General features: G+C 38.6%; 2 protein-coding genes across 2 annotated transcripts; both read left to right on the forward strand.

Moving 5' to 3' along the window:
- Positions 1–691: 691 nt before the first annotated feature.
- Positions 692–8,559, forward strand: LOC127435079 (cyclin-C). Its single transcript, XM_051688243.1, has 12 exons — positions 692–835; positions 1,353–1,459; positions 1,932–2,016; positions 2,214–2,283; positions 2,384–2,435; positions 2,713–2,768; positions 3,444–3,479; positions 3,620–3,711; positions 3,856–3,923; positions 5,515–5,594; positions 6,745–6,863; positions 7,099–8,559. Exons 1-12 carry the CDS (start codon positions 804–806, stop codon positions 7,151–7,153), a joined length of 852 nt encoding a protein of 283 aa, XP_051544203.1. The 5' UTR covers positions 692–803; the 3' UTR covers positions 7,154–8,559.
- Positions 8,560–10,304: 1,745 nt separating this feature from the next.
- faxca (failed axon connections homolog, metaxin like GST domain containing a) lies at positions 10,305–18,284 on the forward strand. Its single transcript, XM_051688237.1, has 6 exons — positions 10,305–10,779; positions 12,634–12,769; positions 12,923–13,119; positions 13,385–13,602; positions 13,928–14,044; positions 14,633–18,284. Exons 1-6 carry the CDS (start codon positions 10,520–10,522, stop codon positions 14,920–14,922), a joined length of 1,218 nt encoding a protein of 405 aa, XP_051544197.1. The 5' UTR covers positions 10,305–10,519; the 3' UTR covers positions 14,923–18,284.
- Positions 18,285–18,963: the final 679 nt, after the last annotated feature.

The raw sequence follows: 18,963 nt of genomic DNA on the forward strand, positions 1-18,963 counted from the left end.
ATAGATAAGATAGACAGATAGACAGACAGACAGATAGACAGACGAAAGATAGACAGACAGAGATAGACAGACAGACAGATTAGACAGACAGAGATAGATAAGATAGACAGATAGATAGACAGACAGATTAGACAGACAGATAGACAGACTGAAAGATAGACAGACATACAGACAGAGATAGATAGATAGACAGACAAACAGAAAGATAGATAGATAGACAGACAGAAAGACAAACAGACAGATAGACAGACAGATAGACATACGAAAGATAGATAGACAGATAGACAGACAGAAATATAGACAGACAGACAGATAGATAGATAGACAAACAGAAAGATAGATAGACAGACAGAAAGACATACAGACAAACAGACAGATAGACAGACAGACAGATTGATAGACAGACAGACATACGGACAAACAGACAGACATACGGACGGACGACAGACAGGCATGCAGGCAGACAGACTGACATTATAAGTATAGTTGTTGCTATATATGTGAACTTAAATAGTAGGAATTCAGGTTTTAACTCGTTGTTTAAATAATGAAAAAATACTTTTAAAATGACATTGGCAGCCAACATTTACATGTAAAACAAGAGTCGCACAGGCGTTTCTGGCTGTCCGGAACTGATGCAGAAGTGCTTTAGTTTCCTCCCGGACGGTTGTCAGCGTCACACTGAGATTACACGGAGTGTATTTTGTGTCGCGCTCCTCGTCTCCTCCGATCAGCGCACCTCTTTATTTAAACACAATTTAACATCAAATTAAGGGTTATTTTTCTACCTCAAACACCTCAGAATGGCAGGGAACTTCTGGCAGAGTTCACACTAGTAAGTTAAGACCTGTTTAATGACATAAATGGGGGGTTTATAAATCTACTTCTAAAAGATTTGACCCCTACTGTGTTTTTGCGAAGCTGTAAGAGAAAATGCATTACAATTCTTGGATTTGGCTGACAGAAGTGAAATACTTAGCAAAATATCAGTTAATGTTGTGAAAAAATAGACAGTTTTTCATTGCCTTAAATATGGCCTAAATAGTGAATCTTTGGATTTTATATGAGTTTTAGCTGACTTGTTAAGGGCTCTAAACTGGAGAAGCAGAGGAAGTTATGAATAAGCTGCATAAACGTGTCTATTATAAAAAGCAGTATCTCATTTTCAATGATATTTATAGTGGCTGTGAGTGTATTTTTGTGCTACTGTGTTGGTTTATTATGTTATTATGAGTGTTGAATGATGTGTAAAGTCTTTGATGTATTTGTTCTGCTATGTTGCTTTTGTGTGCTATTCTTTGATGATTTTGTTTTGAATTTAAAGTGTCTAAAGTGTGTTTGTCCTCTGTCAGTCTGCAGTGGGTTCTGGACAAACAGGATCTGATAAAGGAGAGACAGAAAGATCTCAAGTTCCTCACTGAGGAGGAGTACTGGAAGCTACAGATATTTTTTGCCAATGGTTTGTAGAGAAATCATTTATATTCTTCTTGTTAAACTCAAACAAGTTTGGCATCTGTTCTGAACAGGCCTCAGTCTTAGATAAACGTGACTGCATTTACAAACCCATCAGAGAGTTTTAGAAGAGGATCAGTCATACAAAACAAGACTAGTACATGCAATATGAATATATATATATATATATATATATATATATATATATATATATATATATATAATGTGTGTGTGTATATATGAAAATTCCATTTATCTTGAATATGGTAATGACAATTCACCTAAGGGTGCTTAAGTTAGAATTAGTGCATTGATTTTTACAGGTGGGGTGCCCATGGGGGAGTCCGTCAAGACAATTAAACCAATTTTACAGCATTATTTTGAAAAAGCAATGCTAATTCAGAGTCTAAAGTAATAAATGGTTTAATCAAAAGTTAAACTGCATGTGGCCTTCAGTTTAATTTGTCATCTTCTGACAGTGATTCAAGCCTTGGGGGAACACTTAAAACTCAGGCAGCAGGTCATTGCCACGGCAACGGTCTACTTCAAACGCTTCTATGCCAGGTGAGCAGGCCGTTGGCATTGTAAGCACCTCTCTGATTTAATGGCTGATGAATGCAACGTAATTTCCACAGTGAAGACTGATACTCCGGTTCTAGATTGATAGTCCTCTTCCATTTGTTTCTAGATTTTAAGGCACTTTTTTCATGGCTTTCATTCGAATACACTTTCACACAAGAAAACTGTTATTTGTTTTTCAGGTACTCTCTGAAGAGCATAGACCCAGTGCTGATGGCCCCCACATGTGTGTTTCTGGCATCTAAAGTAGAGGTAAACAGATTGTGTCTAACCTCAGGGATTTATTTCATCAGTTGAGAGATGGATAACATTTGAATTTTAATAATAATAAAAAAAAATCTGTCTCTTACAGGAATTTGGTGTTGTTTCAAACACGCGTCTTATTTCAGCGGCAACATCTGTATGTAAGTGGTTATGTTTAGCAAACTCATCAAACAGCATCAAATTACTACAGATGCCAATCAATAAAGTGCGTAAAGATTTAGTTTAACGGATTGTATTTAGATTTATCTTTTCTTTTGATGATGATCTTTGCTCATAAGAAATCAAGAGTAAATATAGAGTAAATGAGCATTCAATTAAACTCACTCTTTCAGCATAAGAAATATTTGGGAATCCCACACAAGGAAACGTATATACGGGACTAAATTCTTTTTTGGTGATCTTTTCTTTTTGGAACAGTGAAAACAAGGTTCTCCTATGCCTTTCCAAAGGAGTTCCCCTTCAGAATGAACCATGTGAGTCAAACCCTTGCACTTACCACACCAGAAGTATAATGAGACACAAATTTGGCATGTTAAAGAGTGCACGTTGAACCAGATGGCCTTGATATTGCAGTCAAAAGTGTGCCTTATTAAGAATGACAGCTTTGATTTTGGAAATTTGACACATCCATTAGATATCTACATAATAACCTTCTATAACTGTCTGATCGTGTAATGGAAACACTGGCTAACACGCGTCAGAGACAGAGAGAGAGACAGAGAGTGAGTGTGTGAGTGAGTGTGTGTGTGGTGATGCTGCTGTAGTCTTCAGTCACGTCTTAAGTTTCTGACACCCAGTCAGGAGTGACATTCCACACACTCCTGACGCCCTTGTAGGAAAGTCTCATCACTGTGGTAAATGACTTTGGTCCTGGCAACCCTGCCCTGCAGCTCATATGGCGTTCTGGTGGTAAGTGAGGTATGATCACCAGCAGTGTTATTTGTTTTGTGCGCGGCCGGTCAGGTGTTGTAAGGGAAACATCTCAGCTGTCCAGAGCGCTGGATGAACATTTATGGAGCATCATAAGGGAAAAGATGATAATTAGCATACACGAAACATGGGTTAGCACATTAGTGTGACAAGAACAGGGATTTCACAGTGAGCTCAAGTGGTCACGTCCTGACTCTTACATCTCTCTTTCCCTTTAGATTTTGGAGTGTGAATTCTACTTGCTGGAGCTCATGGTTGGTATTGATTTTTAAATGCAGTCAGATCATTATGTATGTATGTGTGTTTGCGGTATGGATAAATGGATGTTGTGTGTGTGTGTGTGTGTGTGTGTGTGTGTGTGTGTGTGTGTGTGTGTGTGTGTGTGTGTTTTTAGGACTGCTGTCTAATTGTGTATCACCCGTACAGACCTTTACTGCAGTATGTGCAGGACATGGGTCAGGAGGACATGCTCCTTCCATTGGCATGGTGAGGAGTGTGCGTGTTGTTGCTTCAAGAGCTCTTCAGTATTGATTGCGTCTGCCTGCACTACATAAATCTCCTGTTTCTATAACTGAGCATAATGAATTGAATGGATGTCATAATATAATTGTTCTGTTTTTGTGTGTGCAGGAGGATAGTCAATGACACCTATAGGACAGATTTATGTCTGCTTTATCCTCCATTTATGATTGCACTTGGTAAGATGTCACAGCCTCTTCTACATCCAAAATGATCACATCTGACTTCAGGACCCTTGTTGACCTGGACCGTGTTTGGAATGGAATATTAGCGTACTGTTTAATGCATACTGCACAACAGGCTATATATTGTGAACTGCCTTCATCAAAAAATTAGCATTTTTAACCTCTTCAACTCTGCGTAACTGTCGGTGGGTCCAAAAGGGAGTGCTGTGTCGTGAAAAATGTTTACGCTTTAAATGTTCAAGTCTCCGAATATAAGTCAGGCATATATGGTATAATTTGAAAGAATCTGAACTTTTCAGAGACCACTTCTGCATTTATGTTACATAAAAGAACAAAATAAAGCCTGAAAACCTTCGTGACATGAATCAGCGCCACCTAGAGGTCATGGGGTGGAAATATTAATATGAATATAAAAGTCTTTCAAATAGCACTTAAATCTGCAAATCATATATCAAATGAAAGCTCTCATTCTCAGGAATGTGACTGTACAGTTTATTTTGTATCCCTAATACCACAGTTTGAAAGATTTTCAAAAGAATCACAAAGTGAAATATGATATTTGTAAGATTTCAAATACAAACATCTCTTTTATGTGCCGATCACTGGTGCTGTAAGCCCCAAATAGCTAAAAACTTTATATCTGCTTTTACCTTAGCCAGTTCTCAAAAAAATGTGCCATTTTTTACTTGCTGTGAGCTTGCTTGTGTAAAAAATCCAATGTTACATCTTAGATGTCCAGAACAAAATATGCAGTCCAGCAGGAAAAGCATGCTAAACAAATCATCGGAAATGTATGTTATCGACTATTGATGATAAAAAACATCATCGCAAAGGGGAGGATCACCGCTTTCTAATGACACCTAGATTAAGCTTCTAGTCCACTCAGAGGCCGATATATTCGATGAAACATTGGGGGTGGTGTATTAACTGAAAATAAGACTGAATGTATACAGATGAGCACATCTGTCAGGGATAAAATGCATTAGAGCGCCACCTACATTTCAGATCGTCATTTTATGATGGAAGGTGATGAAAAAATGTTTTAGTACTTGATGCCATGTAGTGGAATAAACTACGTCTATTTGGAAGGAGATGGCGTGAACAGAACCATAATTACATGCTTACAAATTTAGGGGGAAAAATGTATTCATCATAAGATTTATGAATAATTGGGGTGTTTCTGAAAAAATGGGACCAATTTTTGGCAATTAGTCCACAGTACGTGTGAATGGTGTGCTTAAATTAGAGTGTGAAAAATTGCAGGTTGCAGCCCAAAAATGCCCCAGAGTTAAAGAGGTTAATTAATTTGGTTAACTTTTGGTAGTTAAGGCAAGAAAGAACTGATAAAAATAGTGGTTTGATATTACTCCTAGTTCATTTATAAAACTGGAAATAGGGCCAGTTGTGTGGATTGCATTTGTGTGATCTTGCATTATGCATTATACATCCTATAAACTGCAAAAGTAACATTCTATTCCAAATATATTGCTAGACTAGTTCAATAATTACGCAGCAAACTTTGTCACATTATGCAAATCTTTATCCTGGTGGGTGGAGTTACAGTGACTGTCTCCTCCCCCCTCAGCTTGTCTGCATGTGGCATGTGTGGTGCAGCAGAAAGATGCCAGGCAGTGGTTTGCTGAGCTGTCCGTTGACATGGAGAAGGTAAAAGCACTCAACTGTAAAACTGTTTTTGTTAACTGATCAAGAGATGTTATATGTTGACCTTTAGAGAGCGTGACAATCTGGTTCCGGAAGTAAAAATCCCATTAAGTTTCTCCATAGGGGAATAGGTTTTTAATGATTACTTATAAACCTTGAAAGGCAGACCTACCGTGAGCTTCGAGGTTGCTAGAAGAAATAGTTCACCCAAAAATGAAAATTCTCTAATCATTTACTCACCCTCATGCCATCCCAGATGTGGATGACTTTCTCTCTTCTGCTGAACACAAGCGAAGATTTTTAGAAGAATATCTCAGCTCTGTAGGTCCAAACATTGCAAGTCAACAGGGTCCAAAACTTTGAAGCTCAAAAAATCACATAAAGGCAGCGTAAAAGTAATCCATAAGACTCCAGTGGTTAAATCCATGACTTCAGAAGCGATATGATAGGTGTGGGTGAAAAACATATATATAATATATGTCTTTTTTCACTATAAATCTCCATTTTCAAAAATCCCTCGTAAGAGTTCTTTTGTTTTTGGCGATTTGTATTTTACGTGCACATCGCCACCTACTGTGCAGGAAGGAGACTTGAATAGTGATAATTTTCTCACCCACACCTATGATATTCTGAAGAAGTGCATATGGTAGATCATATGTTTCTGTTAAAGCCATCAGTCCACGTTCTTTCATCTCGGTCTTCCTTCACTCTCAAACTACTTAGATATTTGCATCTAAATATTTAGAAATAAAATTAAATAAATATTGTTCATCTACTTATAATCAACAACTTGTAAATCAATAGTTTTATATTTTTCCGTAGATTAATTTGATTGCGTTATTCGTAGTGCTGCATGGATTGTAGTTAATTTCCTCATGAAAAACGGTAAGTACGCAGTCTTGTACCTTTTGTCCGATTTTCAAATAATTTTTTGCTTCAAATCAAAAGTTTTTAATGTTGTGATTCACCTCTGTGCTGGTTGGTTTGGTTCATGGCATTGAACTCTTTTATGAAATCCCTATGGAAAAAATTAATTAAAAAATGACTTCTGAAACCAAGACTGCTGAAAAAGTGGACGGGTACTGTTGCGCTCTGTTTCTGCAGACTTTAGTTCTATGTAAGTGCATGTTAACAATGGAGCTTTTTGGAACAGATCCTGGAGATCATCAGGGTCATACTGAAACTTTATGACCAGTGGAAGAACTTTGATGACAGAAAGGAAATGGCTGTCGTGCTCAACAAGGTGCCCAAACCCAAACCCCCTCCTAACAGGTACGACAGACTGCAGTAAATAAATTGCTTTACACCTCAGTATTTTTTATTTGTATGGAAATAGCATGGGGTTCTTATTTAATTTAATTACGTATCTGTAAGATCTTAGTAACTCTTGACTGGGGTTAACAATTTCAAGTGTAAAAAGCCTTTTATTAATGCCTCTCTCATCTCATCATTCTTCTTCTTCTTCAATGTTTTGCTCATATATATTTTTCTTCTTTTCTTATTGCAGTGACAATGACCAGAGCTCAAATGGGAGTCAAAACAGCTCGTACAGTCAGTCGTAGAGCACCCCCTGGTGAAGGACCTGAGGCAGAGTGATTCAGAGAGGCCAAACACAGCACATCCTAGCACATTTGAGCGCTGCTTATCTCAAGCACATACTTTAGTGGAAAACAGATTCTTGGCACACACACATCCTCTCTTTCCTCTGCTTTGGGTTCTTTCACCAATTAGAGTAGATAGAATGATGCCACCATGTTCCCTCCACAAATCAGAGCAGCCTGTGTGATTCTGGGGCGGGAGGGAAGCAGACAGCGGGCATTGGGCAATCAACTATGGGAAATCTGCTTTGGGTTAGAATTTGTTGCCAAGCTAAAGGCTGTAGTGTTGAACTCTTGTATGTAATGGACACACACACACACACACACACACACACACACACGCCACGTTGTGAGGTGTGATGACCGGTTTAAATAAGAGGGGTGTTTTTTTTCCAGATCTTTTAAAAGTCGATGGTCCTGACTTCCTTGAAAAGTCCCATGAAGCTTTCTTTCAGTGGACGCTCTTTGGGAACAAATAAAAACTTGATTGTTTTCTGTGTCTGAGAGTGATGAAGACAGAGTGTGTGTGTGTGTGTGTGTGTGTGTGTATGTTTGATTATATGTGTATGTGTGCCTCTTGTTGACCATATCACAGTTTGCATTCCTCAGGGAAACAGTTCGGTCCTTTCTACAAAGTGGCTGACTGTAAATTGATTGGCCACAGGGCTATGTGACAGCGATCTTCTTGAACCCTTGTACTGTGTAATCAAATCCTGATTGGATACTTAACTTTTGTTTTACATGAGTGTGGATGGAAGTAAGCACTGTTAGAATGCACAGGTGATCATGATATTCTTTCAAATCTGCATTTGTAAATATGCTTTCTTCATATATCCCTTGGATTTATTATTAATTTACTGTATGTTTATGTGCTTATGTATACTTGCCATTCCCCTAATGCAGTTTATCTAGCTTTTTACTTCATTTCTTGCTTGGAATTTATGAATTGATGTTTTTAGCTACGGTACTGTGTGTTTCAGCACTGAAGGATTCATTTGTTTGTTTATTGGAGGACAAGCCAATGCTTTGAAGGTTTTGGGTGATCATCAGTGTGAGGGACACAACTACTTACAGAAAGACCTATGAAGGGCCAATGATAACAAATCTAGTTTATGTTTAGCTGTGCCCTGAATTGCATTTGTTTTTCACTGTGGTCCTACTTTATCAGTCCTTTAGGAGTGTGGCCACAGCTTTATTGAGTGTACTTGCCGCCCCCACTACATGATGCCATGTATGTATTATTTACCTGTAAATATATTTGATGATATGAGAAATATCTGGAGGTGGGAGGTCCTGAAGTGTTGTCTTGGGTTTATTGGTATGTAACCGAGCTCGAAAGCCTTATTAAATAAAGCTGCTGTTGGAAAAAATTGGCTTTATGTTGAGTTTTTTTTTTTTTTTTACTGAGCAGAGAAAGAGAATGTACTTCAGTTTACAATAAAATATGCTCTTTTATAAAGATGCCCTTCTACTCTGCTGTTCCTATGAACTCTTTTCACAGACATGATGCGTTTTTTATTTATTTAGCGTAAATCTAGCGTTTTTTTGTTTTTCTTTTTTGTATAAATATATTTCTTTTTTTTCTTTTTTTATTCTAGTTACCATATCTGCGATGGGGTTTTGAATACAGCTGCTGAGGGAGTGACCGAAACTTTGGCAACTTTCTGACTGTCGTAATCCACCGTGCTCTTTCCTCTTGTGGAAAGTCGTAGGAACGTATTAGTGGATTTTTTATCTTGCTTTTGAAACGAATGGAAACCAGTGTTGGGTGTAATCTCATTACAAGATAATTAGTTACTCTAATTACTTTTTTGTCAAAAAATTAATGTATCATTACAGTTTAAATTCTTGCAATCGGATAACAGTTACTAACAATTTAATTACTTAAAGGTAAGGACATTACTTGTGTTACATATTTCTAAAATAGTATTATGTAAAATACATTTAAAACATGAATTATGTTCATATGAATTTGTTGCATGGAAAAACAAACTTTTCTGTGAAAAGTGTTTTAGAAAGCAACTTAAGAAATAAAGTAATTTGATTACTGATTACTTCATGGTCAAAGTAATTTCATTACAATTTTAGGGAAGTAATTAGTCATTTGTAATGGATTACTCTTTTTGAGTAACTTACCCAACTCTGATGGGAATGCAAAAAATAATATTTGCTGTTTTCCCATTAATAGTTTACTTCTGCGTTCCAAACCCGGAAATGTGAAAAGGGTTAGTTGCAAACCGTGTTGGGTGTAATCCAACCACAAAGTAATTAGTTGCTGTAATCTAATTACTTTTTAGCCAAAAAAAAAAGTAGTGTAGTGTATTACATTTTAAATTCTTGTAACTAGATTAGTTACTGACTTTTTTTGTTGTTGTTGATTTTCTCCCTTTTTCTCCCAATTTGGAATGCCCAATTCCCAATGCTCTCTAAGTCCTCGTGGTAGCGTAGTGACTCGCCTCAATCCGGGTGGCGGAGGACAAATCTCAGTTGCCTCCGCGTCTGAGACCGTCAATCCACGCATCTTATCACGTGGCTTGTTGAGCATGTTACCGCGGTGACGTAAGGCATGTGGAGGCTTCATGCTATTCTCTGGCATCCGCACAACTCATCATCACGCACCCCACCTAGACCGAACCACATTTTAGTGTCCACGAGGAGGTTACCCCACGTGACTCTACCCTCCCTAGCAACCGGGCCAATTTGGTTGCTTAGGAGACCTGGCTGGAGTCACTCAAAAAAATATAGACATTATTTTGAATTTTTTGAGTGGAAAAGTGTTTTAGAAAGTAAATTAAAAGTAATTAGTAATGTGATTACTTTTCAACTAAGTAATTAGTTAAGTAATCTGATTAAAATTTTAGAGAAATAATTAGTCATTTGTAGTGGATTACTATTTTTAAGTAACGTACCCAACACTGGTTGTAAAGCTACTGTATCAATTGTTGACAGATTAACATAATGAAATATTTATAAATAATATGATTAGGAACTATTATGAAATTTGGTTACCAAACATGACAGCACTGAATCGCAGCAGTAAATCTGACCAATGTGAGTGGAGAATCTGAGTGCTCGCTCCGCCCCCTCGCAGCATCAGCGGCCCAGCCCATGGTGACGTCACGCACTCAGCTGTGCGGTAAACAGCGGCGGCGAGCGGCTGCGGACTGATGCCGGACAGCATCAGCAGGCGACATGCCCGTTGCTGCTCATCTTCCGCTCCTCTATAAACCCTCTACCGACACCATCATCACCCCCACGACCCTGCGGCACTGATGAAGCCTCCCTTGTCCGACCCACACGGGGCCAAGCGGCGGATAGAGGAGAGGCAGGATGTACTGGCGCATCGGGTTCGCATGGAGCCGCTCCTGCGTGCTTGATCTGGGCCGGTACAAGAGCTTCTGCCTCGGCTTGTGCTGTTCCGAGGAGCATCTCTCTTTGTATGGGTACATCATCGCCTACCCGCTGCAAGAGTACGGAGGGATCATGTCTGCTTTAGCATCCGACGCCTGGTGGAGGAAAACGCTCTACATTACCGGGGGCGCGCTGCTCGCCGCCGCTGCCTATCTACTACACGAGCTGCTCGTCATCAGGTACCTATGGAATACATACACATCCCTAAAGAGGGTTCTGTGATGGTCTATCTTATCTATCTGAGCATAATAAATGATAATACATTAGCTATATCAAGTGCATGCAAGGTATACTGTATATAGGTCTACTGTATGTGTATTTATAAGCATTTAAGATGTAGTTTATAAAGCAACTGCAAAGAGAAGATCAGTTCATATATATTCATATGTCCAAATGTGTTGGGATTTTTTGTGATAGTGACATATTATCTAATCTGACCCCTTTGGGATGTGTGATGGGGCTTGAAAAGGGTTTACGAGTGACTAATGGTTGATGGAGGTCTCTATCTATCATGAGCTACATAAATGTCTTGGAAGAGTGCAAACAGATGTGATGCAGTCCATTTGTTGTCCACTAATGACGATGTGGATGGAGGTATAACTGAATACCTATCAAACTGAATCATTTCTGAGCATGATACTAGGATAGGATTACTTCCTTGTGCAAAGCATGAATGTTGACATGTTGTGTGCTATTTCAAGGACACAGTTGCAAGAGCTGTATGTTTTGGCCTAGAGGAAATGTCTGCTTGTGTTGTTGTGATGTGGCAGAATGACCTTTATCGACCCCTCACAACAGTGTGTAAATACTGAGCCATTGATACAGTGATCAGACTAAATTCAGGCGAATGGATTGGATTTAATCCTGTGCTTTTGGTTTATCTCTGACCTTTTGAGAAATGGCAACACTGGTTAGTCCTCAGCAATACTTCTCTGGTTACATGAGGCCTAATTGGCTTTAGCTCTCACATGCTGGTGTTCATAGCTCATTAAAAAGTCTTTCAAAATAGATTCAGGCATGCATTACACAAAAATAAAAAGCTGAAGAGAAAAAGATCACAGGGAATACACTTAGATGCTTCATTGAATTTCAGCACCAGCAAAGTGGACAGCGCCAAGTTGAAATGCCTCTGCGGTAACGCGCTCAACAAGCCACGTGATAAGATGCGTGGATTGGCGGTCTCCGTGGAGGCAACTGAGATTCGTCTTCCGCCACCTGGATTGAGGCATTCCAAATTGGGGAGAAAAGGGGAGAAAAAAATCTAATTGTTATTATGTTTCCAGGAGTGTTGGTTATTTGTGTTTTTGAGATATTACAGACATTACATCATAAATTAGCATAATTCATTCTTATTCAAAGTAATGGCCTGCATCATCCAATCACTGCCAGCCACAGTAAATATAGGATTTCAAAGGAAAAAATGCATTAAAAAATTTACATTAGTGTACATTGTTAGCAATGATGCTTTTCACGATAAATCAGTAAAAATTTTAAAATGGCATATCGGATGTAAAATAGACACTCAAACAGGTTTCAATGTATAAACTTAATTAGGTTTCTTACCAGATGTAGATTTGTTGGCTTTTCTCCCAAAGACAAACTCTGCTGTGATCAGTGCCATGTTGTTTTGTCACATGACCATTACTGACAGCACAGAGTCTTCTGAACTGAGATCAGTCGGTTTAAATTAATTTGAATTATGCGTTGCGTATAGAGAAGCCAAAATACAATGTCCACACATGTGTACGCAGGGTCGCATGAGGTTAAGACATTTGAAGGTTGATTGATTCCCCTGAAAAGTTTAAACAGTGTGACATGTAGCACTTTCAAAACATTGCTCTGTTCGATGAACTTGATCTTAAACGTTTTTGATATTTTTCTGTTGCATTTTTAAACAAAAAATGATCATTTTAGGATTTGGTTCACTGTTTTGCTAACCTATTTTCCTAGTTTTACTTCATTCGTGAACTGTTTCCTTCGGTTATCTCTGTTAACTTCCTGTACACTTCTGCTGTATATTTTCTGCCCATTAGAAAGGAACAGGAGTTGGACTCTGAAGACACCATCATTCTGCATCAGTTTGCCCGGCCCAAAACTGGAGTCCCTAGCCTGTCCCCCTTCTGCTTGAAGATAGAAACCTACCTGCGGATGGCAGACCTGCCCTACCATGTACTGTATCTAATTATGATCAATCTGGGAGAGAGACATGGAAACAAACTTATGTTTTTCATTATTAGAAGTGTCTTCATATCAAACTATCCAAAAAAAAAAAGAAAAAAGAATCTAATGGCACATTTGGTCATCTCTCGTTTTTCTCCTCAGAACTATTTTGATGGGAAGTTGTCTCCTCAAGGGAAGATGCCTTGGATTGCGTATAATCAGGAGCAGGTGTGTGGGACAGAGTTTATCATCGACTTCCTGGAAGAGAAGCTCGGTGTGAACCTCAACTCCAGCCTGAGTCCTCAGGAGAAAGCCATCTCACGTGCCATCACGAAAATGGTGGAGGAACATTTTTACTGGTGAGACAGAGTTGCTTTCCCCCCACAAAAAAATGCATTCTGCCATTGCAACTTTCATAGGTGGAAGTCAGTTTGAACATGACTGTTTAAAGGAATAGTTCACCAACAAATGAAAATGATGTCATCATTTACTCACCCTCATGTTGCCACAAACCTGTAAGACTTTCTCTTTTCCGTGGAACACAAAAGAGACATTTTTAAAAATGTGTTAAATATAGGAGAATGCTGTGTGTTAGAATGTGTTTTAAGTGCATATGTGCTTCAGGATGATAGCGTACTGTCAGTGGGTTGACAACGTGGAGGAGACGCAGAAGATGTTAGCCACAAACGGGCCACTGAGTGATGTGCTGAGGTGGATCCTGAGTCAGGTGACCGGCAGCATCGTAAAAAGAGAGATGTATGGGCACGGGATCGGACGCTTCTCTAAAGAGGAAGTTTACAACCTGATGAAGAAAGACATGCGCACCCTTGCCACACTCCTCGGTACGTTTTGAGTCACAGTTTGTGAGTGTTGTTGAATATATATTTGTGGCATTTTGCAGCTGGGTGCCATTACTCATCAAATCACTGATTCTTAGCTGGCTGGTTGATTCTAGACTGATCATTCAGAGCTTTCAAAACAGGTTACAAAATAATGCTGCAGTGGATCGGTGCCGCCCTCTAGTGTACAATGATCCATATTGCAATACAGCCTGAGTTGTGATAAACAAGTACATAGATAGAAACTGACATAAAAGAATGTCTTACATGATGGGCAAGATTTATATATGTAACTCATTTTTTTGGTTTTCCATTATTTCTCCTACAGGCAATAAAAAGTACCTAATGGGCCCCACGATTTCTACAGTAGATGCCGCTGTTTTTGGTCATCTCGCTCAGGCCATGTGGACTCTCCCTGGAACACGTCCAGAACAGCTAATCAAAGGTAAGCTCTTACTGAACGTTCGTCTGTAAATGTGTACTTGGGTTAAAAAGAACATAAATGTATAAGGTAAAGTGTATCACCAATTTTAATCACCCTTTTCCATCACTAGATTATTTTAAATGGTCCTGTTGTGAGAAATGAATTTTTAGAAGTGCAAATATCCTATAAAGTTTGAGCTCATACAAGCTGCATGCATAATAATTGTTAAAGAATGATCAAAATTCTTTAAAGAAAGTTTTAGATGGACTTTAGATGGAGTATCGACTTTGGCTTGCTCACTGGGGGTCTAAATACAAATATTAATGATCTTTTTTTAAGGCACAATCTACAATCACGTTTTTATCAAAACGCACAATGGTGACTCTGGGACATTACAGCTTCATTTTCTGATATAGCATAATTTTCTGTGATGCTGTTTTGAAACTATATGTGTTGTGAAAAGTGAAATACAAATATAAAATGACTTGACTTGAGTATAGCAACTTTCCAAAAGTATTTTATGTCAACTACCCCAACATTCAATGAAACCGCATGTAAATACAGTCCAAAATTCTGTAAAATGACCTTGACCTTTTTCCGACACTGTAGGTGAATTCATCAACCTGGCCATGTACTGTGAGCGAATCCGCCGGAGATTCTGGCCAGAGTGGTTTGTGGATGTCGATGATCTTTACTACGATGGACTGAGCGAGGAGCCGGATTCTCCTTCCCAGCTTCCAGATTTGGGTCTGTACTCAAACAGTGACATCTTTCAGGAACAAGAAAGCACTCTGTCACACAACGACACACAGACTCCAGACAGCGACATCACCGGCCGCTCCCTGTTTGATTCTGATATGGACACCGAATGCTCGGAAATGGAGCAGCTGAAGTGCTAACCTCACTCCCCTTTATGATGCAACTGCACGGGCCCCGCCCTTTTGTTCTCCCTCTAGCCCCTTAGAAGTGGAAGGGGTGGTCAATTGTAGATGTTTCCGTGGTGAACAGGGCAGCGTTTTCCACAGACTCTGAGCGAGAGATGGCAATAAAGCAGACTGTGAAGTTATTATGAAAAATGTTTGGTTAATGTAAGAGATGTTTCATAAAATCAATCACAAGAAAATGAAAGATGGTAACCAGGCCAGAGAGAATCTCGATTAATAGGAAGCACAGAAAACTAAAAAATAAAGAGGGATATAAGAAAGAGAGAATATAAAGGAGGGAATGACGCTTCGGCTGAATCACTCCTTCCAAAGTGTGACATCATCACATGCTCAAAATCAGCTGAATGACATCACCACGCACCATGTGTCCTCTTTCCATTCACCATGTGTGTTTGTAACTAAACAATGAGTGTTTACATGCACAATCGGTATAGGTAGATTTTTGGCCATTACCCCAAGCAGGTATAGCTTCAGTCCAGAGACTTCTAAATGGGTGTGTAATCTGCAAAAGAGGGTGGGGATACTCCAAAAGGGGGCAGAGGTACCTCGAAAGGGGGCATCACTTCCACTCACGGTTAAAGATGATGTTGTAATGATAGCCAGCTGGTAAGGTATCTGTGCAGTGTGTAAACCGCACTCCCCAGGCCTCAAGACGCGTGCTAGCGACTGATGCTGGGGGATGTAGCCTTTAGCCTCCTCCTTAGCGCACCCGCCTCCCATGCCAGAAACCCGGTTCAAATCCCGCTTGGAGCAGGTTGAGCAGGACCGGTGGTGCCATGACCCGGATGGGAGTGAGGCTTGGGGGGGGGGGGGGTGTATTGTAGCCAGCTGGTTAGGTAACTGTGCAGTGTGTAAACCTCACTTTCCTGACCTCAAGAGGCGCGCTAGGGGCTGTAGCCTTTAGCCTCCTCGTTAGCTCACCCGCCTCCCATGCCGGAGACTCCGGTTCAAATCCCACTCGAAGTGTCGTGATATATAAGTGTCATGAGATATCTCACCGATCTCTGTGACAGCTCTAGACTTTGTAAACAGCAAACAAAAATGTGTCCGTGGGCTGCGGTCTCTGACGCTTTCAACCTGTCAATCATTTTGCGCGTTCTTATAATGTTGTCGTTGCAGTGAATTATTAATTATTAATATGGCTTAATGCCATATTCTGATTTATAATTTGTCAGTTGAGGATGCTATTTCTATTTGCTATTTGTTAGTTAAAGGGTTGGGTAAGGGACTTCCTGTATCTTTAATGTCGGTTTGGAGCTCCAGCTCCTTATTGGAGCACTGCCTGCAACTATATACTTCCCCATTACCCCGATCTCACATTGCATGTATTTTAAACACCTTTACCGGTGTTCTTACCGGCTTATCCAGTGTACGCAAGTTTTGTGCACATGACTGTTTACGTTTTGACGTCAATAGCAGAGAGTAGCCTGATGATTTCAAATTTCTTTAAACATGGTCTTTTATTGTTCTGAGGTCCTAATCTAACAAACATACACAATTTGAAAAATTGCAATTGTGCAATTTAGATTTTGAATCTGATTTTAATGTATTACATTACAGAAATCTTTATGTGTTTGTGCTCTTGTTATATATGCAAATATTGTATACTAAAAAACATCAATTGTGTTTGTCAAACAGCAAACACTTGAAATAGATTTCTATGAGTGTTTTGTGCAAGAGCGCCCCCTTCTAAATAGTTTTATTCAACAAAATAGATTATGACAGTGAACACTAGACTAGAATAGATCAGAATACCTTTAGTGAAATTAAACCTGCTTACAAAACTGCAGCAATTACAGAGAGGAGGGGTATAACACAATACAGTGGGAGAGAGATTGCTTTTGTGTGTGTGTTTGTGTGTGTGTGTGTGTGTGTGTGTGTGTGTTTGTGTGTGTGTGTCCATCTGCTGCATGAGTGAGTCACTGAGTCATCGTCACACATGAATACACTGGTAGGAATGGTCTTGCAGGAAGTGATCTGATCTCCCACGGGTTCATACACAACGAATGAGATTGAATCAGTATCTTGCTGTGCCATGCACACATCCTTCATGTCTTGAACAATACATTTTTAATGTTTTGAACATAATCATGCATTAAGATAACACGATGGTGTCTATAGGAATATTTTGTAAGAAATAAAGATATTGTCTTTTATTTTCATGACCTCCAAACGCTTCTGTGCTTATCTGGTGTTCGTTCTATAATAAGAAAATTCTGGAAAAATTGTTAGGAAACATTTGTATACACATTCTGAAGTAACACGTCAGATTTATTGACTGATCTTGTGTAGGCCATTTCTCAACTGAGGTGCTTGGCTTGCTGTGGCTTGAATTTCTGCATGCCATTAACTGATAAACTGTGCCAAACAAGTGTCACCGTAGAAACGTAGACTTTAAAAAGTCATAAAAATAGGCAGCCAATCTGAGTAAAACGTCTTCTTCAGACAATACGCACTTTCACACTTTATACATTGTCAATTGTTTGTGTTTTTTGAATGGTTTTGGATTGTGTCTTATGCTAAAATTTATTTTTATATGTACTTTATATGTATATGTACTATGTTTTTAGTTTTTGTTTAATTTTATGTACAATTTGTTGTTTTTGATTATCCTATATATCTCTTGAAAGCATCACAAAGGATTTACCTTTTATGAGTTTTATATTTTTTCATTAATATTTATACTTGTGTTTTATTCATACTTATAGTTACAGAGAGGAATTGCTCTGATAACTGTATGTTTGAATACAAACATGTTGTTTGTTTGTGAATTTATAATGCAAATCGGAGCAGAATTCTCCTGCAACATATCTGTGGAAAACATTATACCTGAAACATTAGAAGAAAATGAATTTTGAAGAATCAAAAACACAAACATTATAAGCAAATACATTACTAATGGTTCCTTCTTGAATTTCCCACTTTAGCTTTTAGCCAGACAAGTCTGTCTGCTTTAACATTAATGTATGACAATCCTGCTTATTCCTCATATGCCAAATGTAATGGAGCTATGGCAACCAGAAGATGGAATTATGGCAAAGTCAAAGTGAAATAATGATGGAGAGCAAAAGGTTCAAGTTATAATGTCAATCTCTCATGTGTTTTCTCACAGATATGTGTGTGCTGATTGTAGAGCCATAATGCAGAATCAATGTTGTGTGTTTCATGACCCTGGTGGACTTATGGATTTATTATGGGCTGTATTGGGGAGGGAAGGGTTGTGTACAAGATCACTGTAACATAAGGAACCGAAATCATCTGGCAATTGTATTCAAGGTACTCAAAATATTTAATGAAATATAGCTGTAATAATTTAACTTGTGTGTGTGTGTGATTTCTGATTACAGTCAGCAATTTCAAAAAGGCTTCTTTAAAGGAATATTCCGGGTTCAAAACAAGTTAAGCTCAATCGACAGCATTTGTAGCATAATGTTGATTACCACAAAAATGATTTTCCACTCATACATCCTTTTCTTTAAAGAAATAGCAAAAATCTGGGTTACAGTGTGAGGGACAATGGAAGTGAATGGGGCCAATCCGTAAATGTTAAAATACTCACTGTTTCAAACGTATAGCCACATGACATAACCAATATGCATGTTAACATTATTTTAGTGTTATAAAATCACTGACTAGACCTTTCTGTGTTGTTATAGCCAATTTTACACCTTTGTTGCCATTACAATGTAATGTCAAGAAACCCTCAAACCCTAAAATAACGATTTAAACAACTTTGCAGCTCAAATAAAACATAAGTTTTAACAAAAGAATTAATATAAGTGCTTTTAGAAAATTATAAGCTTCACATTTCTGCTTTTAAACCCTCCAAACATTGGCCACAGTTGTTCTGTTTGTTTATGTGACATTTGATTGACAGATGTGTCTAGCTGACACACCAAGCAGGTGATTTTAATTTACATTGATTAGGAGGCTGAAACGAATTCAAGAATAATATCATTAATAAGGGAACACCAAGAGTTGAAAATTAAGTTTTAA

Source organism: Myxocyprinus asiaticus, chromosome 45 (genome assembly GCF_019703515.2).
Source record: "Myxocyprinus asiaticus isolate MX2 ecotype Aquarium Trade chromosome 45, UBuf_Myxa_2, whole genome shotgun sequence".
NCBI lineage: Eukaryota > Metazoa > Chordata > Actinopteri > Cypriniformes > Catostomidae > Myxocyprinus > Myxocyprinus asiaticus.